Source organism: Pan paniscus, chromosome 6 (assembly GCF_029289425.2).
Source record: "Pan paniscus chromosome 6, NHGRI_mPanPan1-v2.0_pri, whole genome shotgun sequence".
NCBI lineage: Eukaryota > Metazoa > Chordata > Mammalia > Primates > Hominidae > Pan > Pan paniscus.
Genome location: NC_073255.2, coordinates 100690073 through 100717571, shown reverse-complemented (window position 1 = coordinate 100717571; position 27499 = coordinate 100690073). Strand labels below are relative to the sequence as shown.

At 34.3% G+C, this 27499-nt stretch overlaps 1 protein-coding gene across 4 annotated transcripts in view; it reads left to right on the top strand.

Moving 5' to 3' along the window:
* Positions 1–27499, top strand: part of PCLO (piccolo presynaptic cytomatrix protein) — a 412454-nt gene that overhangs the window by 296006 nt on the left and 88949 nt on the right. For 3 of the 4 annotated variants that reach the window (XM_055114599.3, XM_057302898.2, XM_057302897.2), the window contains exons 11-13: positions 21991–22099; positions 22604–22671; positions 23754–23968. In XM_055114599.3, coding sequence (XP_054970574.2) covers positions 21991–22099; positions 22604–22671; positions 23754–23968 — 392 coding nt within the window. Of the gene's footprint in view, positions 1–339; positions 429–1300; positions 1436–21990; positions 22100–22603; positions 22672–23753; positions 23969–27499 lie in introns of those variants that run through there. The other variant, XM_034964339.3, reaches the window with a different exon arrangement.

Genomic DNA, 27499 nt, shown 5'->3' with positions numbered 1-27499 from the left:
TTTTAGTTGTTTCAGAGTAGGTGAGTGAAATTGGTCCAGCTAGCTTGCTCTTCTTCTTAAAGATGAACTGACAGGGTTTCTGGCAAGAAAATGCTGTTGGATATATTGTTGAGAATCAGGGATTGAAGTAAGGATGAAATTAGCTGTTTTTGGAGTGGTGGTTTTGATTTTAGAAGTTGGCCTCTGGAATTCCTTGTCATGAAAAAGTCTTTGGTAGAAGAGCTAATTCCAGTAGCATTATTAGAGGACAGAGGACGCACTCCAGCATAACATAAGGAAGAATGCTCCTAGGCAAGAAAGTCTCTATTTCTGCTTATGCTTTTTTGGCATATGTTACAGATGGCATGGCAGTGATCAAGGTTGGAGATCAAGAAACACAGCACACAGATGAGTGAGCTTCCTTGTTCTTGTTCCAGGGGGATTACCAGGTACGGATTGGTCATTAGCATGAGATTTCTCAAAATTCCTTAAAGCTGGTGCATTAGGTACACATGACACAGACCACATTTCATGTTGATATGAAGATTTTCTAATATATATTTAGGAAACTCTCTTCTGTGAAGAAAAATGCAAATTATTGGTCCCTGGGCTGATAGGTTCTAATATATTATTTTCAAGATGTAGTGATATCACACCACATCAGGATACTAGTGATTAGATACATTGCCAGTACAAAGAAACATATTTCTCTTCTTTATCCATTTATTTTGAAATTTATCAGAGGAGAATTATGCTTACATTATAATCTTTGTGATAGGGACATGAAGGAAACTAATAATGTCCTGTTTTATGTGGTACAGTGCCCCAAATCCTAATTTGATTGCCTTCATCAAGGTTGACATACTTTGAGGTATTTCTGTGTTCAGTGATATTGCTTCATAAGGAACAATTGTTCCTACAGTTAGATTTCCAGATTTGTCTAACCAATATTTCATGGAATAGACTGCACTTTTTCGTAAGCTTGGAGTGGTTACTTTGGAAGCAAGGATGCTAACCTCTCTTTTTAATATCCATACCAGATCTTCCATCAGCCAATGCTTTAGTATCTCCAGTGGTTATTAGACAGCCATGCTTTTAGAGTTAGATCAGAATTTAAATTCAGATCTGGTACTTATTGCCTGGATTTTTTAAAACTTTTAGTACCCAGGTGTTCTTAGCTGGATAACTGGGATAATAGTTGGCAAAATTGTTATCAAATTTAGGAATAAGATATAGGAAACATAATGTCATGCTTAGAATATTGTAAGTAGTAAAAAGGCATGCACTACCACATATGCTAATTCTTTTAAATTTTTTGTAGAGACAGGAGTGTTGCCATGTTGCCCAGGCTAGCTTTGACCTTCTGTGCTCAAACGATCCTCCTGCGTCAGCCTCCCAAAGTTCTGGGATTACAGGCCTGAGCCACTGCACCTGGACCAAAACTCTTTTTTTAAAATTAATGATGTTTGTCTTCCTTTTAATTTTGATATATGTATTCTTTTAGTTTCATTGAAAGAAAATACAGAAATAAAGAAATGCAGAATACATTGGTTGACTCTGCTTGCATTAGAACCAACACCATGACTAAATGGAGCTTACAGATTTTTCCCCCACTCGAAAGAATTCCAAGTAACCTTCAGGTAGTTTCTAAGAGCAGACTATAAGCTCCTGAGGGCAAGACACTGTCCAGGAACTATACAGATCTTTTAAGGTTCTCATTTATTTTAATTAATTTTTAATAGTTCAGCATAGTTATGGAGTACTATTCCAGATACAATGATAAGTGCCGAAGTGGAAACAATAGCCTACAAGAATACAGGTTTTTACTTCAGTACTCAAGAAATTCATATTAAAGGGGTGTGTGTGTGTGTGTGTGTGTGTGTGTGTGTGTGTGTGTATAAAATTTCATTGAGAGTAGTGAAGGAAAATAAGATTCCTTTATTTTTCTCTTAAGCTACTTTTGTTTCCTTTTACACTCTACTCATTCCCCAAATCGTAGTCACTGTCAGCCACAGCACTTGAGTTTGCTGAATGCCATTATTTATTCATTCATTTTTTCAAAGTTTTTTTTTAGTACATACTGTATAAAGTAATTTCTCTTCTTGGACATGTGAGGGCTTCAGTGAAGAAAGCATGGGTCTTACATTCTAATAGCTAAGACAGATTATAACAAATATTAATATCATATATAAATGTTAAATATATTCCATATAATATATTAAGTATCACATATTAGACAGTAATAAATGCTAAGGAGAAAAATATAGCAAGGAGGGTGGGTATGGCATGTAGGAGGATGTGGTTGCAATTTGAGGTGAGGTGGTAAGAGAAAGCTTTGGCAAGTAGGCAAAAATTCAGTAAAGCCACCAAGGAGGGGAAAGAATGATCTGGGAGTTGTCTTGCATTATAGGCAGAGAAGTGACAAGGACACAAATATCCTGAGCAAGAGCATGCTTGGTGTGTGCCAAGAACAGCAAGACAGAAAGGAAGCCAACGTGGCTGAAACTGAGTGAACACGTGAAAGAGCGGATACCAAAAGTAGCAGGGTTCTAATCTTGCAGGCCATTGTAAGGACTTTAATGTGTACTTATGTGAGATGAGACGCAATTGACCTGACATAAGCTGAATGACGTTTAAATAGGATCACTCTTACTGCTGTATTAAGAATAGTTTTAAAGAGGTAAAGAGTAGAAGCGAGGAGAGTTGCTAAGAACCTATATAAGTTAAGACCAAGGTGGGAACAGGGAGGTGTTAAGAAATAGTTATATATATGTATAATAGCTATACATATGTATCAACACAATATGTGTATTTAGTTAATGAAAATGATCTCAATATGTTCATTCATTTATTAGGTATTCACATTTATAAGCCAAAATCCCTTCACCATTTTTTTTTTTTTTTTTTTGAGACGGAGTCTCGCTCTGTCGCCCAGGCTGGAGTGCAGTGGCGCGATCTCGGCTCACTGCAAGCTCCGCCTCCCGGGTTCACGCCATTCTCCTGCCTCAGCCTCCCGAGTAGCTGGGACTACAGGCGCCTGCCACCACGCCCGGCTAATTTTTTGTATTTTTAGTAGAGACGGGGTTTCACCGTGTTAGCCAGGATGGTCTCGATCTCCTGACCTCGTGATCCGCCCGCCTCGGCCTCCCAAAGTGCTGGGATTACAGGCGTGAGCCACCGCACCCGGCCACCATTTTTTAAAAACTTAAATCCCTGCATAATACAGCAAGCCAACAAGAGTATTTTGCATCTAAGTCTTACATCTTATTTTAAATTAACACAATAAATCCATATATTTTAGTAGGAAATATACCATATAAATGTATATTTGTGGGTTTTTTGTTTTGTTTTTTTGTTTGTTTGTTTTTTCTGAGACGGCATCTTGCTCTGTCGCCCAGGCTGGAGTGCAATGGCGCGATCTCAGCTCACTGCACCCTCTGCCTCCCTGGTTCAAGTGATTCTCCTGCCTCAGCCTCCTGAGTAGCTGGGATTACAGTTGCCAGCCACCATGCCTGGCTAATTTTTGTATTTTTAGTAGATGCGGGGTTTCACCATGTTGGTCAGGCTGGTCTCGAACTCCTGATCTCAGTTGATCTGCCCACCTTGGCCTCCCAAAATGCTGGGATTCCAGGTGTAAGCCACCATGCCCGGCATTTGTGTGGTTCTACAGGTGGCAGTTCAATTTTTTTTTTATTTCTATCATTTGTAATTTGCATCTCAGTAGGACAAAGGCAGCCAAGAGCCACAGTTTTAATGTTTATGAAGGAAAATCATTCTGTAATACTTCTTTATTTAAGAAAATTATGTCTGTATCAATATCACTTTATTTATGAGAACAAAGGTGAATAAAATCTCTCAATATTTTAGAGCGCTTAGACAGTTTGCATTAATAAACTGTGGAAAAAATGAATTTAAGTACTATATTGATTCCAAGAACTGATTCTCAGCAGTCCTATTTTTTCATCATGACAATATTTTCTGAAAATTTTATTTCATGTAAGAATTAATAATCAACTGCAATTTTGAATTCCTGTCTTATTTTTGTTAAATCTTAACCATTCTCCGGGCTTCCAGTCTGTCTCTGATTTTATCCATTCATTCATTCGGCAAATTGTCATTCACTAGTGTCTCCATTGTCAAAATAGAGGCAATTACATAAGTGAATAAATTAAAGTATAACGTTTTGAGGATAACAATAGAAGTGTGTACAAGAAACAGAGAAAACACAAAAGAAACTGACACTAACCTGCTGAAGTTGGAGGAGAAATGCATACATCCTCTCCAAATGGCAAGATGTTTTTAAAATAATGATCTAATTATTATAAACCTTTCCTTTTATGTCTTAATATTAGCAAATTAATTAAGTCCAAATAAAATTTTAGCTGTAAGCCTTCCACAACACATTCCAGCTATACAAACTCATCTTTATCCATTCTCACCTCCCATATATACACCCACCAGCCCCACTCTGATCCCAGATCCATGATGTTATTTGCCTTCTGTGAGCATTTGTTCATGATGTTCCTACTCCATAGTAGGAGTAATCATGTCAGAAATTATAACTAATTGATATAAGTGGCCCAGAATTTAGTATCCTCTTTGGCACTTACTGACTAAATATTTGTGGACTTGATGTGATGTTTTATTATAATTCAATATATTTATTTATACTGATTATGCACTTTACATCTAAGATATTAGCTATAAAATAGCCAGAAGTTGGCCGGGCGCGGTGGCTCACGCCTGTAATCCCAGCACTTTGGGAGGCCGAGGCGGGCGGATCACAAGGTCAGGAGATCGAGACCATCCTGGCTAACACGGTGAAACCCCGTCTCTACTAAAAATACAAAAAATTAGCCGGGCGTGGTAGCGGGCGCCTGTAGTCCCAGCTACTCGGGAGGCTGAGGCAGGAGAATGGCGTGAACCCGGGAGGCGGAGCTTGCAGTGAGCCGAGATGGCGCCACTGCACTCCAGCCTGGGCGACAGAGCGAGACTCCGTCTCAAAAAAAAAAAAAAACATAGCCAGAAGTTTATAATTAGATATTCTGTATAACTTAAAAATTAAAAAAACCTTTATAATACCAAAATTACTTAACTTAGATGAGGAATGAGGAGACCTGGCTTTTCAAACTGCCACCAAATGTGGTTTCTAAAACTATGGGGGTTTTATTGTGAAAACGGGGGTTTGCTTACCCTATCTATTTTACTGGATTGCTGTGAAGATAAAATGAGAAAAAAAAATGGGCAAAATAACTTTTTCTGTGTGAGTCCTGTATTGGTGTTCCTTATTAATACCAAAGGTATTACCACAAGTGAAATGGGTTAAATTTTACTCCTTTTAACTGAAATAACCACCAATGAGATGGTATACATATGAAAACCCTCTATAATTCATATAGAACTATATTGCCATTACTTTTACAGTTGTAATCCTATTTACAATTAGAGAAAGAATTTCTCTACATGAATATTAGAAAGCTGGAGGGAACATAGTTAAGTTTTATTCTATTCAGTTGGCAGAAATTGCTGTTAAACTGTTTTCTTCTTAGTCAATTCTTATTTTTCAATGGAAAATCAATTATTGCAGGATATTGTATACACTCTAACATTGATTGATAACGTTTGAAATTGAATTCTATTTATTAAAGAAATTGATAACTTTTCAAATGGAATTCAGGGATCAAATGACATTTGATTTTTTATGTTATTTATTAAACATCTACCAAGTCAAAGTGAATTATTTGCTAATTCTTCATTGTGATATAAAGAACAGAATATTTGCACTTTTTATGAAATAACTTGACACATAATTTTATTTCTTTGAAGATTCTCTCAGGATGATAAAATTGTTACTGATATTTTTGTTGTTTGAACTGACTTCTCTATGTTATTTACATCTTTTGACATTTCTAATTATGAAAGAAATTACACATCAACTTTACCCTTTTAATTTTGATTATATCATTCTTAATAATCATGTAGTATAATTGACTCCAATATAAGCAAAGTAAGCAAAGTATAACTTTTTAATTTTTAATTTTTTGGATAAATAGTAGGTATATATATTTATGAGGTACATGAGATGTTTTCATACAGGCATGCAAAGATAAACAAACACATCATGGAGAATAGGGTATCCATGCCCTCAAGCATTTATCCTTTGAGTTACAAACAATACATTTATACTCATTAGGTTATTTTGAAATGTACAATTAAGTTATTATTGACTATAGTCACACTATTGTGCCATCGAATAGCAGGTCTTATTTATTCTATTTTTTGTACCCTTTAACTATCCCCACCTTCCCTCCAACTCCCTACTACCATTTTCAACCTCTAGTAACCATCCTTCTACTCTCTATATCCATGAGTTCAATAGTTTTGATTTTTAGATCCCACAAATAAGCGAGAACATGCGATGTTTGTCTTCTGTGCCTGGCTTATTTCACATAACATGATGATCTCCAGTTCCATCCATGTTGTTACAAATGACTGGATCTTGTTCTTTTTTATGGCTGAATAGTAGTACCCCATTGTGTATATGTCACCTTTTCTTTATTCATTCATCTGTCGATGGACAGTTAGGTTGCTTCTAATTCTTTTTTTTTTTTTTTTTTTTTTTTTTTAGACAGAGTCTTGCTCTGGTTGCTTCCAATTCTTAGCTGTTGTAAACAGTGTAGCAATAAATATAGGAGTGCAGATATCTCCTCAATAAACTGATTTCCTTTCTTTTGGATATATACCCAGCAGTAGGATTGTGGGTTCATATGATAAATCAATGTTTAGTTTTGTGAGGAACCTCCAAACTCTTCTGCATATTGACTGTAGCAATTTACATTCCCACCAACAGTGAACAAGGGTTCTCTTTTCTCCACATCCTCATCAGCATTTGTTATTGCCTGTCTTTTGGACATAAGCCATTTTAACTGGGGTGAAATTATATTTTGTTGTAGTTTTGATTTTCATTTCTCTGATGATCAATGATGTTAAGCACCTTTTCATATATCTGTTTCAAAAAACCAATTTTTGGTTTTGTTGAGCTTTTGTATTTTTATCATTTTGATTTCATTTATTTCCACTCTGTTCTTTGTTATTTGTTTTCTTCTACTAATTTGGGGTTTGGTTTGCTCTTGCTTTTCTAGTTCTTTAAGATGCGTCATTAGATTTTTCATTTCAACTTTTTTCTCTTTTTGATATAGACACTTATAGCTATAAACTTCCCTCTCAGTACTGCTTTTGCATGGGTTTTAGTATGTGTTTCCATTATCGTTTGTTTCAAGAAATTTTACAATTTCTAAATTTCTTTATTGATCCACTGGTCATTCAGGAGCATATTGTTTAATTTCTATATATTTGAATACTTTCCAAAATTCCTCTGGTTATTTCTAGATTTATTCCATTGTAGTAAGAGAAAATACTTGGTGATTTCCATTATTTGAATGTTTTAAAACTTGTTTTGTGACCTAACATGTGGTCTATCCTTGAGAATGATCCATGTGCTGAGGAAAAGAATGTGTATTCCGCAGCTCTTGGCTGAAATGTTCTATAAATATCTATTGGATCCATTTGGTCTATAGTGTAGATTAAGTCTCATGTTTCTTTGTCTGATTTTCTGCTGAAAATGGGGTTTTGAAGTCTCCAGCTATTATTGTAATGGAGCCTACCTCTCTCTTTAGCTCTAACAATATTTCCTTTACATATCTGGGTGATCCAGTGTTGGGTGCATATATATTTACAATTGTTATATTCTCTTGCTGAATTGACCTCTTTATCATTATATAGTGAACTTCTTTGTCTCTTCTTATAGCTTTTGTCTTGAAATCTACTTTTTCTAAGTGTAATAACTCCATGTACTTGAATAGTTTCCAAAATTCCTCCTGTTATTAATTTCTAGGTTCCCATTTTTGGTTTACATTGGCATGAAATATCTTTATCCCTCCCTTTATTTTTAGTCTATGTGTGTCTTTACAGGTTAAGTGTATTTCTTGTAGGCAACAGAACAATGGGTCTTGTTTATTCACCCATTCAGCCACTCTATATCTTTTGATCAAAGTGTTTAGTCCATTTACATTCAATGTTATTACTGATAAGTTAGAGCCTACTCCTGCCATTTTGTTGTTTATTTTCTGGTCTTCTCTTCCTCCTTTCTTTCCTTCCTGTTTTCCTCTAGTGAAGATGATTTTCTCCAGTGATATAATTTAGTTTTTGCTTTTTATTTTTTGCATATATGTCATATGCTTTTTGGTTTGAGGTTACCTTGAGGCTTGCAAATACTATCTCATAACCCATTATTTTAACCTGATAATAACTTAACACTATTTGCATAAACAAACAAGCAAAAAGAAAGCTAATAAAAACTCTATGCCTTAATTTCATCCCCCCACTTTTTAACTTTTTGTTGTTTCTATTTATATCTTATTATGCTATGTCTTGAAAAGTTGTTGTAGTTATTATTTTTGATTGGTTCATCATTTAATCTTCTACCTAGGATAAGAGTAGTTTACAAACTACAGTTACAGCGTTATAATAATATGTGTTTCTCTGTGTACATACTATTACCAATGAATTTTGGACCATCAGGTGATTATTTATTGCTCATTACTGTCCTTTTCTTTGTGATTGAAGTGTACCCCCTTTAGCATCTCTTGTAGGACAGCTCTGGTATTGAAATCCCTCAGCTTTTTTTTGTCTGGGTTAAGTATTTATTTCTCCTTCATATTTGAAGGGTATTTTTACCAGACATACTATTCTAATGTAAACGATTTTTTTCTTCAGCACTTTAAATAAGTCATATCACTCTCCCCTGGCCCGTAACGTTTCCACTGAAAAGTCTGCTACCAGATGTATTGGAGCTGTATTGTATGTTATTTTTTTTTCTCTTGCTGCTTTATCCTTGACCTTTGGGAGTTTGATTATTAAATGCCTTTAGGTAGTTGTCTTTGGGTTAAATCTGCTTGGCCCTCTATAACCTTCTTGTTCTTGGATACTGATATATTTCTCTAGGTTTCGGACATTCTCTGTCATTATCCCTTTGAATAAACTTTCTACCTCAATCTCTTCCTCTACTTCCTCTTTAAGGCCAATAACTATTAGACTTGCCCTTTTGAGGCATTTCCTAGATCCTGTAGGTGTGCTTTATTTTTAAAATTCTCTCTTTTTTTGTCTTCTTGGTGTACGTTAAAATAGCCTGTATTCAAGCTCACTGATCCTTTCTTTTGCTTGATCAATTCTTCTATTAAAGACCTCTGATGCATTATTCAGTTGCATCTATTGCATTTTTCACCTCCAGAATTTCTGCTTGATTCCTTTTAGTTATTTCATACTCTATTAAATTTATCTGATAGAATTCTGAATTCCTTCTCTGTGTTCTTGAGTTTCTTAGCATTTCCTCAACACAAATATTTTGAATTCTTTGTCTAAAAGGTCACATATCTTTGTTTCTCCAGGATTGTTTCTTGGTGCCTTATTTAGTTCATTAGGTGAGGTCATGTTTTCCTGTCTGGGCATTGAAGACCCTTAGGTATTTACTATAGTCTTTACTGTCTGGGCTTATTTGTAACTGTCCTTTTGGGAAGGCTTTCTAGATATTTTAAATGACTTGGTGTTATGGTCTAAGCTATGTCTGCTTTAGGGGGCACCCCAAGCCCAGTAATGCTGTGGTTCTGGCAGACTTGTAAAGGTACAACCTTGGTGGTGTAGCACAAGATCTGGGAGAATTCTCTGGATTACCAGAGACTCTTGTTCTCTTCTCTTACTTTCTCCCAAACATAAAGTCTCTCTCTCTCTGTTCAGAGCCACCTAAAGCTGGGGGTTGAGTGACACAAGAACCCCTGTGGGCAACATCACTGTGACTACACTGGGTAAGACCTAAAGCCAGCACAGCACTGGATCTTGCCCAAGGCCTGCTATAACCACTTCCTGTCTATTGCCTATGTTCACTCACAGCCCTGGAACTCTACAATTAGCAGGTGGCAAAGCCAGCCAGGCCTGTGTCTTTCCCTTCAGGGTGGTGAGGTCCACCAGGCACCAGGTGGGTCCAAAAGTGCCATCCGGGAGTCAGGAACCAGAGTCAAAAATCTTAGAAATCTACCTGGTGTTCTATTGTATTGCAGCTGAGCTGGCCCTCAAACAACCAAACGCAATCCTTCCCACTCTTCCCTGCCTTTTCAGAGGAGCCAAGCCTCACCCCATAGACACCATATCTCTTGTGGTTCCACATGAATTTCAAGATTTTTTTCTATTTCTATGAAAAATTACATTGAAATTTTGGTAGGGATTGCATTTAATCTGCAGATCACTTTGGTTAGTATGGACATTTTAACAATATTGAGTCTTCTGATCCATAGGCACATAGTATTTTTTCTATTATTTGTGTCTTTTTTAGTTTCTTTCATCAGTATTATCATTTACAGTGCATAGATTTTTCACCTTCTTGGTTAAATTTATTCCCAAATAGTTTCTTTTTGTAGCTATCATATATGATATTTCAAAATTTCTTTTTTAAGATAGTTTGTCAGTGTTTAGAGGTGCATAGTATAAGATGAGTATAGTATAGGCTGATTTTTGTTGTTGATTTTATATCCTGTAACTTTACTGAATTTGTTTATTAATTATAACTGTATTTTGGTGGAGTCTTGACTGTTTTCCATATATAACATCATGTCATCTGCAAATAGACAATTTTAACCTTTTCTTCTCCAGTATAGATGTATTTTCTTTCTTTTTCTTTCCCAATGCTCTGGGTAAGACTTCCAGCACATGTTGATGGAGTTAGTGAGAATGGATACCAACGTCTTAGAGAAAAACTTTCAACTTTTCTTCATTGAGTATGATATTAGTTGCAGATTTGTCATACATGGACTTTAACATTTTGAGGTATATTCCTTGTATACACAATTTGTTGAGAGTTTTTTGTCATGAGAGGATGTTGAATTTTGTCAAATGCTTTTTCTACATTTATTGAGATGATCATATGCTTTTTGTTCTTCATTTTTTTAATGTGTAGCACGTGTATTGACTTACATATGTTGAAACCTTGTTGCTGCATCCCAATGATAAATCCCACTTGATCATGGTGGATGATCATTTTAATGTGCTGTTGAATTCAGTATGTTAGTATTTTATTGAGAAGTTTTGCATCTATGTTCATCAGGGATAATGGTCTGTAATTTTCCTTTGTAGCATCCTTGTCTGGACTTGGTATCAGGGTAATACTGGCCTTATACAATGAGTTTGGAAGTATTTCTTCCTCTTCAATTAAAATATTAATCTTTAATTAACATTTTTATACATAGCAATTGACCATGTTGTATTATTTCTTGTGAAGCATACTTTTAATATTTGGGTTGTGACAAAACCTCTCTCCTCCTTTGTCAAAAGAAACATTTTATTTTCTTATACTATAGGATGAATATATTTGAATTTTCCTTTTACTCTTAAATTTTGATTGAGAGATTTCTTTCTTCTAACTTTCTTTTTCAGAAACATGATTTCCATTTTATCTCATTTTACACATGCTTTAAAGTTATACCTCAGTAATCTATGCAAACTTCTGGGTATTTTATTTGTCAAATTATGTTATAAAATGAAATTTATATTGTCCTTATATCTATGTACAGTGGAGATGGTGGTGGCAGTAATGATGATTTTGCCACTAGTTCAGATAGCATTTATATTTGTTAGGAGACACTTTCCTAGTATAAAGTGATATTTTATGTTAAAATCTATCATCTGAGTAGTAAGATACACTTAAGTAACAGTTAAAAAAGAACAGTATAGAATATATGAATATCATAAAGGTTATCAACATAACTGAAGTTAAATTATTAATAATTCAGTAAGAATACTTAAAGCAGAGGAGGCAACAGTTAAGGCAAGCATTTCTCATTCCTAAGTGCGTCAACTACCCTAGCTTCCTAAGTCCATTCAATTGATTGTGGATTTCTACACAATCCATATAGTATTGGTTTAGTTTGTTATTGTTAAATGATTATGGTATTCATAAGATTTGATAGCATTTTAGTCTGTTTTCTGCTACTATGACAGAATAGCAGAGACTGAGTAATTTATAAAGAAAAGAAATTCATTTCTTAAAGTTCTTCAGGCTGATAAGTCTAAGATCACAGTGTGGCATCTTGAGAGGACCTTCTTGCTGTGTCATAAAATAGTGAAGAGGCATGCTCTTTCAAGTAAGCATACAACACAGAGAGAGTAAGGAAATCAGGTTGAACTCATCCTTTGTATCTGGAACTCACTTTTGGGATAACTAACCCACTCCTGAAATAATGGCATTAATCCATCCATTAGGGCTTGGCCTCATCATCTCTTAAAGGCCCTACCCACCCCCCAATACCATAACATTGGCAATTAAATTGCAACATGAGTTTTTGAGGAGGCGTTCAAACCACAGCAGACCAGTATTAATCTGTTAATATCATTTTATTAGAACGTTAGTAAAAAACATCCATTCTGAGCATTCTAACAAATAAATTGTGATATTAAACTAGGAAGAAGTTATAAACTTATAAACTGCAATCTACTTCAAGTGAGATGATGACATTACATATCTATTATTGGATAACTTCCCATGTAACATTATTTTCTAGGGGCCAATCAAATTATACTAATATACTCATATCCCTTATTCTGCCTCATTCAGCCACTTTCTGATTCAGTCTGTTCCAAATAACACATAGAATGAGAAATACAATGAACTGTAGCCATAAAATGGCTTTTGGCATCTATACCAATCCTTCAAGGAAATACTGGACTGGATTGTTTTAGTGGTCATGGTGATTAGAAATCGAATCCTATCATGATAATCTTCTAACACGTTGGTCCACAAATCATGGCTAATTATATTCCCTTATTCACACTAAGTATATTTAAAAAGCATATCTTTGCAACAGTCATTTGAGTATAATAAATAATACTTTTTCTGTAAATCAAATGTAATCAAGTCCAATCTTTCTTTCATCTGTTGGTAGGAAATTGAATTGCATTCATCATTTGGTGTTTCCTGCACCACATGCCTTGAGGAACTTCCCAGTGAGGGTATTACACATTCTAGAACACTGGAGTTTGGGCCTCTGTACATCAGTCCACACCACTAAGAGTGCAATGTCAAAGCTAGCACACTTCCCTGATAATGAGTAGCTCCCTTAACTGTGCCCAAGTTTTCACAAGAGTAGTTTTGCCTACATTGAGAGTCACAGAATCTAGTGTTCAACTTTCTAAAGGCACCTCTTGGCAATTTTTATTGAAAAAATATGCCAGACATCTTCCATAGGCAATATAAACAAGCAGGATGCTGGTCCCTACTTCCTTTGGAACCTCCAACCACCATTTCCTCCCTAGCACTGACTCTGCACCTCCTATTCTTTCATCCTTCTTACATTATTTTTCTTCCCAGTAAGATTCAGCATAATTTTGCCTCAATCTCCCTGGAGAAATATGATATTGTCTTCTCTTCTGGGAGTGAGATGGGGAAAAGGGATAAGAGACCCAATCAAATTTTATTCATTTCCGTCACTGTTTACTCACCATAAGTGATATATCCCACAGCAACTTTCTCTTCATTCAATAATGTCTTCAGTTTTTGCATGTCCAAGCCTCCAAATAATATCAGCATGTAGGCAATTAATAAAATTTCCAAATTATCATATTATGTTGCAATTTAAATGGCATTACAAATAATATATGTTATTTTTGCTAAGTTTCACATATTTGAACATAGTTTGCCTTCAGGTAGGCTAGCATGTAGGTTTAGTTGGCATAAGTTGAATGAGTTTTTTTATTTACTGATACATGCATTGGCCTAGGAGATGGTTGGGGTTCATATTTCTGTACTACCATTCTGTGGGATATTAGACAAGTTATATCACCTCTTAGGTGTCACTTTTTAAATATATAGTATAACAGATTAAAACTACAGTGCTTATAAGGATCTTGCTTACTATATAACATTAGCCTACAAAATGGTTGTGACTTGAGCTTTTACAACACATTTGACGATGAAATCCTTTTGAACAATATTTTTATTGTTAACCATTAATACTGTGATATAAGTAAGAATCTGTTTATTTTACAATTATACTTTTTTGTGATTGGAGCTAAATCTATTTTAGATATGTGAGTAAAGAAGTCATTGACTCTAAATACTTTCAGTGTACTCAGACCTAGAAAAGAAATACCAGTCAGCTCAGACCATTCAACTGTAGTCTTTGGTATTTCTTAAATTTCTTTTATTCAAAATGTGATGAAAAGTTTTAAAAATATGTAAATTTATTTCATTTTGGAGTTTATATATGCAAGTCACACTTTGCTAATTTTAATTGCTTGTTCTTCACAAAATTTGAGAGTGAAAGAAAGTACATGGAAAGTAAATTGTCCAAGATCACATCCCAAATCAATGAGAGTTTCAAATACAGAATTTACCTTCTCTAACTCTGAGCGATTTAAAAAGATATCCATGCTGTATAACATTTATCTAAAGAATTCTTGTCAACAGTCCTGCCCAAAAATGGAAACAGAGTATATTATCATAGCATATAAGTTTGCATAACAATCTGTTTCATTCATTTTATATTCAATATAAAAATACAGTGACTTAAAGCAAAAGAGTAGGATGATACTGCAAATCTCCTATATATGTATATTTAATACTACTAAAATTTGAAAGAATATTCATTTATAAAATTTGCATTAAAATTTTTAATGAGTTTAAAATTATATTATCTTTATATTATGAAGAGATAAGATTATGACGTATCACATGTTTTTTAAGTGTATGATGGAGTAAAATTTTGGTATTTTGCATTTAAATCAACTTTGGGTTAGTGGCATTAATGATAAATATTTGTCTGCTTGGCATGTAGATTTAAACCAAATTTAGATTCAGACTGCAGATTGGATGTCCCATGCAGAGTTAACCAATCCAAATGTTACAAATATAACAATGTAACAATGCCGAGAGAAAAGAAACTCAGTAAGGGGGACACCATTGGCACCCAGGGGAGCCAAGACAAAGCCAAAGAACCTGGACAACTGCCACTGAGAGGGCCATGAGAGGAGATGTGGGAAGTGCAAAAAAGAAAAATTAGATGACATGATTTCTATGCTTGGGGAAGTTTTACTGTATATGTCAAGAACAGCTATAGATAAGGAAAATAATTAAGAACAAAATGGAAGTTTTAGGATCCTAAAGTATTTTTTAAATTTCTTATATAAACCTTCAGCTCAAAAAATGCATATTTACAAGTTGTAAACAAGCAGCTGTTTTGTGTTTCCCATTCTGTCATATTGTATTCTCTATCATAGGATGGAAATAAAACTAGAGCAGTCATCTAGCAAGTACAATCCCCTTGAGGGAGTCAAGGATGGAGGAGGATTAACCAACTTGCTCAAGGGCACAACAACTAGTAAATAACCAAACTACATGTGAACACAATTCAATTAGGGTGAAAAGAACATGTCAACAGTCAGCTACCAACAGCAAGGTGGCTCATAAACCATATTTCTGATAAAGAAAATATTTATCTATATAAAAATAGTGTGTATTCTGTTTATTAAGAGATAGGCAAATTTTAATTTTTAATGGTAAATATTACACAGAGCTCTATTTGAAAGCCTTATTCCTATAGTTATTGGGTTAAAAAAATTATAGTTTTTAAACCAATTAAGATTTCATTTTCAATAAACGGAAATTCAGAGTACCTTCCTTCCAGTACATCTCAAGAAACAGTGTCCTAGTTAATAGCAATTGTTCTTATGCCCTTATTCAGGTTGTGATGTTATTTTAAACTCACAACTCATGTACATCAGGGAAACAGGGTGTGTCTAAGGGTACCTATAGAATAGGATCTGGAGAATGATGAGGAGGCTAGAAGGAAGATTGAGCCTGCTTTGATGAAAGTAGGCCCATTTTTATATATTTTGTATATTGAAGCTCTATTTTAAGTTTTGTTTGAACCATGAGTACAAAAAATAAAAATAATAGCAATAATAATTTTAAAATATCAATATTATTATGAGATTAGCTCTTCAACACAACACTTTTCAACTTCAAAATTTTATAAATGGGTAAAGAGATTGTACATGTATACACCATGGAATTCTATTCAGCCATAAAAAGGAATGAGATCTCATCATTTGCAGCAACATGGCTGGAATTGGAGGTCATTATGTTAGATGAAATAAGCCAGTCATAGAAAATAAAATATTGCATGTTCTCACTCCATATGTAGGAGCTAAAAATGTTGATCTCATACAGATGGAGAATAAAATGATGGTTGCCAAAGGCTGGGAAGGATTTGAAGTGAGGCATGAAAAGAGGTTGGTTAATGGGTACCAAAATACAGTTGGAGAGAATAAATAAGATCCAGTGTTCAATAGCACAGTAGAGTGAATATACTTAACAACAGTGGATTAGTCAGGGTTCTCTAGAGAGATAGCACTAATAGGATATATGTATATATGAAAGGGAGTTTATTAAGGAGAATTGACTCACGATCACAATATAAAGTCGCATGATAGGCCATCTGCAAGTTGAGGAGCAAGGAAACCAGTAGTGGATCAGCCCGAATCCCAAAACCTCAAAAGTAGGAAGCCAGCAGTGCCCAAAGGCCCAAGAGTCCCTGGCAAACCACTGGTGTACATCCAAGAGTCCAAAAGCTAAAGAACTTGGAGTCTGATGTTCTAGGGCAGGAAGCATCCATCACTAGAGAAAGATGAAGGCCGGAAGACTCAGCAAGTCGGCTCTTTCCAGCTTCTTCTGTCTGCTTTATTCTAGCCACACTGGCAGCTGATTAGCTGGTGCCCACCCAGACTGAGGGTGGGTCAGCCTCTCCCAGCTCATTGACTAAAATGTTAATCTGATTTGGCAACACCCTCACAGACACACCCAGGAACAATACTGCATCCTTCAATCCAATCAAGTTGACACTCAATATTAACCATCACAAATAGTTTATTGTATATTTCAAAATAAATATACTCAGGAAAATATACCCTAGTTTAAATCTCTTATTATGACTGAGTGTATCTCCTTGTTCTGTAAATAAGCAGGACACTATTCAAATACTAATTTTTTCCTTTACCAAAGATTCCCCCCTTCCTTTCTTTTTACTCCTTCCTTTCTTTGATCCTTCTTCTTTCCTTTCTTCCATCCTTCTTACCTTTCCCCCTTTTATGTTAATATATAAATAGATCAAAATTGTAAAATATGAAAAATATATAAATTTAAAAAATAAAATCCACTTCTCTATCTATGTCTTTCTCATACATTAACACTGCCTAACATTAAAATGAACGAGCAATTAGTATAATTGATTTGGACAATTGTATTGAAGCCCACTTGCAAGATGTGTTTGCTGTTGAGTCCGCCAGGGGAGATGGCCATGTTCAGCTGATCTTTTGCTGCTGCTGCTAGCGCTTTATAGAAGACTCCTGAGAGTGATTGTTCAAATTTGGAAAATTAACCTATAGTCATGATTAATAATCTTAGTATGGAAAAGATAGCAAACAAATTACAAATAATTTATACTACACATTTTTAAATTAGGTTTGGGCCTTTATTTTTTTCAAGGTCTGCTCCTGCATTTTTTTCATTTCTTTATTCATTTATTAACACATTCATTTTCCTTTATCTTATTTTCCCATTCTGCTCTCCCTTCTGTGAACAACTATCATAATTTATGAGATGCTTGGTATTTATTCATAAAATATGTAATGATTTATTTTGTGCACGTGTTATTTAAATCAACATAAATAACATTGCCCTATAGGTCAAATCCTGTTTCTCACTTGTTTTTAACTTGGCAAAGACTTCAGGATGGATCCACCTTCTGGTGTTAACACCTGGTATGGTCTGTTTCTTCCAGCCTCTGCCAAGTATTTTCATCGTGAGCGTTCACAGCACTCTCAATGCTCTCAATGCCTATTTCTCTTGATACCTCCACCTCCTCACAAATACATACCCACAAAGAATTTTTAGGTGATAGAGTATGCATATGCTTAATTTAACTACATTCTGCCAGATTGCCTTCCAGAACAGTTGCACTCATGTGCATTCTCATTAAAATAATTACATGTTAATAAATTGTAAATAAGAGGTTGTTTTATTTTATCTATTTATAGTCATAGTATTCTCACATTTTAGAGAGAGAATAAACCAGAACAACCATCTACCAAGAATATCTCCTTGATGAAGTCAAGGTCACCAATCCCACATTCCAATCAACACATAGCATTTTATGGTTTTCAAATATGTCCCAATATGATGACAGTTAGGTAATATATTATGGCTTCAATTTGCACTTTCTAATGACTAATGAATCTGGGGTTTTCTTCATATACTTGCAAAAGTTTTGGAACTTCCTCCTGTGTGAATGATCTTTATTTTACTAATTGCTTAGATATTTCCAGTTGTTTTCTAGTAGACTATCATTTTTATTAATTTTTATAACACCATAAAATGTTAGACATAAACAAAGGTGATGAATTGTGTAGTGCCTACCACATATGAAGTGTTAGAAAAATACATGTGGAATGAATAAAATGAACAGACGTCAGGAGCTTTTGTGTGGCATATGTTTGGATGTAGAGTAACCTGTAAGATTTTTAACTAACTGAATAATTTTAGTCAGTAAGATGTTTTTAATGTGATGGTAAATATTAAATATAGATCAAGAAATAACATAATATGAAATTTTGTATTATAAAGAGAGGAATAGCTTTTGCCCATTTAAGGAGCATACAATATTAAGTAATCCTAGAGGTTATGAAAACATATATTTGATAATGTTTTATGTTAATACTAAGTTCTTGAATTACCTAATTATTGTCTTTTTCAGTGTTTAGTAGCCTATTAAGCAAGAGACTTTGCAACAAATCCTATCATCGATGCTACATATTCAGCAAAAATCCAGACTGTCTTAATTTCCTATTAAAAGCTATTAAAGGCCAGGCATGGTGGCTCACGCCTGTAATCCCAGCACTTTGGGAGGCTGAGGTCAGTGGATCACTTGAGGTCAGGAGTTCAAGACCAGGCTGGCCGACATGGTGAAACCCTGTCTCTACTAAAAATGCAAAAACTAGCTGGGTGTGGTGGTGGGTGCCTGTAATCCCAGCTACTCAGGAGCCTAAGGCAGGAGAATCACTTGAACCCGGTTGGCAGAGGTTGCAGTGAGCCAAGATTGTGCCACTGCACTCTAGCCTGGGTGATAGTGCAAGACCCTGTCTCAAAAAATAAATAAATAAATAAATAAATAATAATAAGCTATTTAAATAGGTACTTTCAAGGAATTTAAGTCTCATCTGTGTACTTTCATACCTGAAATTTGTAGTAATTTAAATGTAAAGAAAATATAAATGTTTACTTATAATACGAAATAATAAATATCATAATTCACATGGGTAATATTTTCCAGAAAATCTTTCTAAAATGCAGTGTGAAAAGCTGTTTTGAGACTAAAAATGCTTATATTCAAACCTATTAAATGACAAGATACATTATTGAACATCCACAGAGCATAATAATTTTCAACAAATTTTGCATGCATTTTAGTTTATATAATGTTACAATTAACAAATATTTTTCATATATATTCAAAATGCCATATTTAATTTTCACAACTACTAGAACCTCTTTTGAGATAAATAAGGAGCGATTTGTTATACCTGTATATCATTCATTATTTTAATATGGCTCATAGAATTTGTAGGAAGATAGACAATAGAAAAGGAAAATATTATTAAATGACTGTGTTCAGTGGTCATCTTCCCTATGGTGTCTCACTGTAGGCAACAAGCAATGATAAAAGAATTGTCCCATTCTTTTGAACTACAGCACTGAAACAACTAGGGTGGGAAACTGAGGTGGCGCAAAAAGAATTTCCGTTGGCGCATTGTGGTATGGAGCAGATCATGTAGTTTATGGTGTCAGGTGTATATCCAGGCGAGACCCTAGTTATCTGTATAATTTTTTAAGAAATTTTATTAACCATACTAGTTCTTTAGAAGCATTTTTTTAATTTTACAGGATAATTGTTTTGTAAATTTGCCCTTTTATTTTGGGATGTGAAGAATGAACAGGTAAAGTCAACAGAAAAAGCATGAAAATATGTGACTATTCCTTTTCATAGTATGTGCTCCTGCAGAAATGTGACAATGCAATTTCTGAAATATAATAACTTTAATTTGATTGAATTCAAAATCATCTGTTTATTAATGTACCCTTCCTCCTTATTTAAAAAAGTGCTTTATTTTCCTCTTTCAGCGTGCTATATTTTTATTTAGTGTTGTTGTCACTGTCTTTTACATAATTTTCTCATTTTATATGTACAACAGCTTGGGATTGTTGAAATAAACCTAAGGCCCATCTGAAGATAAAGTTTCCTTGGAGTAAGTTATAGAAAAGTCATTCTTGTTTGTGTTATTGTGAGCCTTTTTATGGAATTCTTTTACTATTTGACTATAGTGTAAAAGTTTTTCCTTTACTTACTTGCAACTGGTAATATGCTTTCTAATATATATCATAATCATCAAAACTTTTAAATATACAATCATGCCATGTTTAGAATTTCCCATTGGAGCCAATGATGATCAATAGGTAATTTCACATAGGCATCTGTGAAGCTCATTAAAAACCTAATGATTCAGGCCAGGCACAGTGGCTTATGCCTATAATCCCAGCACTTTGGGAGGCTGAGGCAGGTGGATCATTTGAGGTTAGGAGTTTGAGACCAGCCTGGCCAACATGGTGAAACTCTGTCTCTACTAAAAATAAAAAAATTAGCCAGGCGTGGTGGCACACACCTGTAATCCCAGCTACTTGGGAGGCTGAGGCAGGAGAATTGCTTGAGCCTGGAAGGCGGAGCTTGCAGTGAGCAGAGATTACACCACTGCACTCCAGTCTGGGCGACAGAGTGGGACCTGTCTAAAAAAAAAAAAAAAAACTAACTAATGGTTCAACAACATAATTGTGGTATATAGACATTTTTCTCAAATAAAGCTGGTGGAGTTCACAAATATTTGAGCACTATCTTGGATGGGTTCATCTACTGTACCCAGTTCACATAGCTGCATGTCAGGACAATGTGAATCATGCCACACGTGGACCCCTCAATGATTTTGACAGGTCATATAAAATGGAACAAAGGAACTAGATGTAAAATATTGAAATATTAATTATGTTACACTTTTCTTTTTTCTATGAAATTATCTTTCTAGATAGAGAGGAAAAATGAAATGCCCTGACCAGGTCAGGCCAGGCCAGCTACATAATTTACAAAACCCAATGCAAAATTAAAATGTGGGTTCCTTGTTCAAATGTTACTAAGAATGTCAAGATGACAACAGCAGAGCATTAAACCAAGCATAGGCCTTTCTGAGCACAGGGCCTTGTACTAGTGCACAGGTCACAGACCCCTGCAGCTGCCCTTCCTATAACATTCCTGCTATTCTTCAATTCAGGCATGTCTGGCATACCGTGAAGAAAAAGACATGAAGTGGCATTCTGTTTCATCTGGACAAAATAGAAGCTACAACAGTTTCTGAAATGGAGAAATCCAAATGACTTTTTTCTACTGCTCCCATTTCATGATAAAGTACCAAATACATTCTTCTAGTAGCTTGTTCCCCGCAGGAAAATTATATTGGGGTTTCTAATTGTTTGTTTGTTTGTTTCCTATACAAAATTGGTCTGAGCAATATACATTCAATATTGTTTTTTATGGCAGTGTGAACAGAATGCATGCGTTTGATAATATTACACAGATTTTCAAAAGCAAAATTTTGCATGTTGTATTAAATATATTTTATGTGTTCAGGTAAGTTAATGAGATCAAACTACATAATGGTTTTGGTATTAATGTTGCAGAGAACTTGGAACTGATGTTCTCTAAAATGGTGTGCTGAGTTGACTTCTAAATGCAAATAAATGTCTTCAGTGCCATATGTACCCAGACTAGAGATAGCACACGTTTGATTTTATATTCAAATTTGTCTTTCTAGGGATGCAAGTATTGGAATGGAATGGAATTCCCTTGACTTCTAAAACATATGAAGAAGTTCAGAGTATCATTAGTCAGCAAAGTGGGGAAGCAGAAATATGTGTAAGACTGTGAGTTTTTCCCCATCTTTCTGTTTCCATTTTTTGGCTATCCATGACTCTTTTAATTTAAAATTGTTAAGGTGGAACCTTTGCCAGTTAGCAAGATTTTCTGGAATTATAAAATAAAGTGAATCAAAACCTAAAGCATAGAAAGAATTCAGCTAACTTAGTTTCTGATTGTGTCAACAGCCTCTTCCCTTTCATGCTTTTATGGAAACATGCTTCATTTAAATGAAAGCCTGAACCCATTTAGATTTCATGGATATGTATTTAAAAATGAACTTACATTTAATTCATAAAGATTTCACCTTAAATAATCATTTTTATCAGCTCTGACTTTTAAATGCATTGCAAATATATATTGGGTTAGGATGGTAGTCATGCTTTGGAGTTGCTTTATATCATTAACCACTTCTCATTTACCTATGAAAAAAATTAAGGGTAGTTGGAAAAAAGTGCTCTTTGTCTCAGATTTCCTCAATATCTTTCTTAATGTTTTGTTTTAATTTTTAGGGACCTCAATATGCTATCAGATTCTGAAAATTCCCAGCATCTGGAACTTCATGAGCCACCAAAAGCTGGTAGGTAAAAGAAATCTAGTTTCAACTGTAAATAAAGAGATAGAAATAGAAGTAATTGCAGAGGCAGATGTAATTGTAGATGAAGATGTAGACATAAACACAGATATAGACAAATATAAAGTTATGGATAGAGTTTTTTATGTATTTATATAATTATAAATAAAATCTAGGGCATTGTAGCTACAGTGTTAGCATTCTGGGGAAATACATATTTGCATGTTAGTCCCCTTAAACAAGTTCACGTAAAATCCTTGCTGCATGAGTTCACAGTTTTAATTCTTTAAATATGAATTCATCCTGTGAAAGTAATGCTTGGAGCCATTTCTTTTTGGTTTTACATAATTTTTAGAGCGTACTTGATTCTTTTTAGAATAACTGGGTTTTTGAAAAAATTATTCCTGAACCCTTTCATTGCCTTTTTATGGTAAACAAAAATCAATATGTAATTTCATAAGTACATGATGAGATAGATTTAACTCTTTCTTGAATAACAAATATAATCTACAAATTTGTTAAATCCATTGTAAGATTAAAAACATCACTTTTTCCTATGTTTAATAAATTTTTGTTGAGCACTTCCTACTCTGACAGCCACAATTCTAGTAGTCTGGGTTATTGTACTAAGCAGAATAGACCAAGTGCTATATGAATTTTAATACATTTGTAAATATAAATAAACCCATTAAAAATTTCCCCTTAGAAAATTTTCCCCTTAGAAAAAGAACTATGTAAAATTTAAGGAAGGAAAAACAGCTAATCATACAAATTAAGTTCCAATGGATAAAATAGGATATTGCATCATTCAAATAATTCTTCATGTAAAATATTAAAAACATTTTTCTGAAGATGCAACAGGAACTTCACTATTCCTCTGTAATTCAGCATTATGTCACTCTTCTCAGAGCCTTGTAGACTTCCTTAGAAATTGATACATAAAAGTGCAATAGAGTTAATTTCATTTTTAAAGTTTAGCTTATTTTATAGGTAATGTTTTACCTTTGTCACCTAGAACTCACATAGTTCCATGGTATAAAGTACCTATGAAATGGAGAAGTATGTAAATCTATTTCATTTTGTTGTAGTGGATAAGGCGAAATCCCCAGGGGTTGATCCTAAGCAGTTGGCAGCAGAACTCCAGAAGGTTTCACTACAGCAGTCACCGCTGGTTCTGTCATCAGTTGTTGAAAAAGGATCTCATGTTCATTCAGGTCCTACATCAGCAGGATCCAGTTCCGTTCCCAGCCCTGGGCAACCAGGGTCCCCCTCAGTGAGCAAAAAGAAGCACGGCAGCAGCAAGGTGAGGATTGTTGATGTGACCTCTGACCCACTTGTTTTCTAGCTCTTTATTCAGCATAGAGACAGAAAATAAAATATCATTTTCTAAAGTATTTTTCTTATGATTTCTCATTTCCAGATGATCTATCAAAACAAGAAACATTTTTTCTCTTCTGAGTACAAAACTGATCAAGATGTATCAAGATGATGTATTTCTACATCTTTTAAATATTTTAGTAGTTATTATGAGGAACTTGAAAAATGTCTCTGATACTTTATATTTTCTGGTTCTCTTTGTTGTTGCATGAATCTGAGATACGTATATAGAATATTAGCTTTGCATCTTTTTGGAACAAAAGGTACATATTACATTAGATTTTATAATTAAGTAAAAAGGACACAGTGATAAAGAAAATTTAAGACAATAACAAACAAGGAAAACCAGTAACATGTTATCACTACTTTGAACTTTATCCTCAATTCCATATTAAGCATTTTTTTATTGATGCAAATCTTCATTCGAAACAAATGCTTCCAATGCTATTGTTTCAAAGTGCCGGGGAATTTAAAAAAGCATAAAATTATTTTTTAACCTTATAAAAAGCAGAGGAAATATACAAAATTTATGATTTCCCTCATAGATTTGATTCTTAAGAAAAACTATCCCTGTAGTTGATAAATACATGCGAAAAAAGTGTCCTTTTGTTTAAAAATGAATAAAGGTTTGTCTTTATGTGGTGAGATATATGGGAAGGACAGGCTGTATATGCTTAGGTCAAGTGACCAGACATAAAAAATAAAGTTTGTTTTTTAACTATAAAAATACAGCAGATATCACCAAAAAAAGAATCCTTTTATTCAGAAGCAAACAACAAAAGTAGGTTGACCTTAATCATTGCATCGTAAAATGATTTGTTTGAAACTAAATATAGAAAAGCTTCATAAACAAAGTAATTTCAAGGGCAGTTAGGCTAAATTTTAAAATAAATTTTAACACAACTACATTTTACCACAAGCAATTATGTGCTAATTTTGAATAATTACTTCATAGAGGCTCTATTTTGATAATCATTTAAAAATAATTCATAAACTAGCCAACTAAAATACCAACATAATTAATACTAAATTCTGTTTTGTAGATGTTTCTATGTTATAAAAATACAATTTGAACATATTTGAAGACAACTTCTTTTTAAATTAAGCAATTAACCATCTCATGCAATATTGCTTAGATTTTTAAATTTTAAATTATTTTTAATTAACAAAACTTGTATATGTTTATACTGTACAGCATGATGTTTTAAAATATGTATACATTGTGGCCTGGCATGGTGGCTCATGCCTGTAATCCCAGCATTTTGGGAGGCCAGGAGAGGCAGAACTTGAGACCAGGAGTTCGAGACCACCCTAACCAACACAGTGAAACCCCATCTCTACCAAAAAATACAAAAATTAGCCAAGTGTGGTGGCACATGCCTGTAGTCCCAGCTACTCAGGAGGCTGAGGTGGGAGAATCACTTGAATATGGGAGGCGGAGTTGCAGTGAGCAGAGATCACACCACTGCACTCTAGCCGGAGGGGACAGAGTGAGACTCTGTCTCCAAAAAAAAAAAAAAAAAAAAATGAATACATTGTGGAATGGCTACATTGAGCTAATTAACATGGATTACCTCACTTATTTTTTTGTGGTCCGAACACTTGAAATCTACTCTTCATTCCTCTGAAATATTTGGCTTAAAAAAAATTTTTTAAATCTACTCTCTTCACAATTTTGAAGAATATATACATTTACTATTAACTGTAGTCACCATGTTGTATAACAGAGCTTTTGACTTCCTTCTAAGAGAAGTTTGTACCCTTTGACCATCATTCCAATCCTTCCTTTTCTCTTAGCCCCTGGTAACTACCATTCTTCTCTATGCTTCTATAAGTTCAACTTTGTTAGATTCCACATATGAGTGAGATAATGTGGCATTTATCTTTCTGTGCATGAATTATTCCACTTAACATAATGTCCTTCAGGTTTATCCATCTTGTTACAAATGACAGGACTTCCTTGTTTTTTAAGGCTAAATAATATTCTGTTGTGTATATGTAACACATTTTCGTTACCTAATCATCAATTGATAGACACTTAGGTTGGTACTATATCTGGGCTATTGTGAATAATGCTGCAATGAACCTGAGAGTGTTGGTATCTCTGACATACTGATCTCGTTTCCTTTGGATATATGCTCAGCAGTGAGATTGCTGGATCATATGGTAGCTCTATTTTTAATTTTTTTGAGGAACCTCCATACTGTTTTCCATTATGGATATATCAATTTACATTCCCACCAACAGTGTACAAGGGTTCCCTTTCTCCACATTCTCACCATCACTCACTATCTTTTTTCTTTTGGATAACAGCCATTTTGACTGGGGTGAGTTGATATCTCATTGTGGTTTTAATTTGTATTTCTCTGATGATTAATGATGTTGATTTTTTATATACCTCTTAGTCCTTTGTATGTCTTCTTCTGAGAAATGTCTATTCCAAATCTCTGCCCATTTTTAATTCAGGTTGTTTGTTTTCCTGCTGTTGAGTTGTTTGACTTTCTTGTATATTTTGGATATTAACACCCTGTCAGATGTATGGTTTGCAAATATTTTCTCACATTCTATAGGTTGTCTCTTCACTCTGTTGATTGAAACAATCAGCAGAAGCTGATTGGCTATGCAAAAGCCTTTTAGTTTGTTGTACTTCTATTTTTTATTTTTGCTTTTGTTGCCTGTGCTTTCGGAGTCATCTCCAAAAAAATCTTTGCTCAGACCAATGTCATAGAGCTTTTCCCTTATGTTTCTCTCTAATAATTTTAAATTTTCAGGTCTTATATTTAAATCTTTAATCTATTTTGAGATGATTTTTGTATATGGTGTGAGATAAGGATCTAATTTTATTCCTCTGCATGTGGATGTCCAGTTTTCCTGGTACCATTTATTAGAGAGACTATCCTTTGCCCATTATGTGTTCTTAACATCTTTGCTGAAAGTCAATTGACTGTAAATGAATGTATTTATTTGGGGGTTGTCTATTGTGTTCCATTCCTTATGTCTGTCTGCTTTTATGCCATACCATCCTGCTTTGATTACTATAGCTTTGTAGTAGATTTTGAAATCAAGTAGCATAATTCCTCTGGCTTTGTTCTTTTAGCTCAAAATTGCTTTGGCTATTAGGGTCTTTTGTGGCTGTAAATGAATTTTAGGAATGTTTTACTAGTTCTATAAAAATTTCTTTGGAATTTTTATAGGGAAAGTGATTGAGTGGGTGATTCACTCTGGAAGGGAGCAGGGAGGTGCTGAGCATTCAGCAAAGAAGTGAAAGAAGGACTTTTCTACCTTCAGTGCTCCTCGGCAGTTCTTGTATTAAACCAATCTTTTATTTGTTGAATGTATTTTAAACATTACTGTATAGATCTTTAAAACCTGTAGATACTTTAATTAAGTGCTTTAAACCTAAAGTGTTCATTTTCTTAAGTAATTGAAAATACTGCTGGTATAAAATTACAGCTTC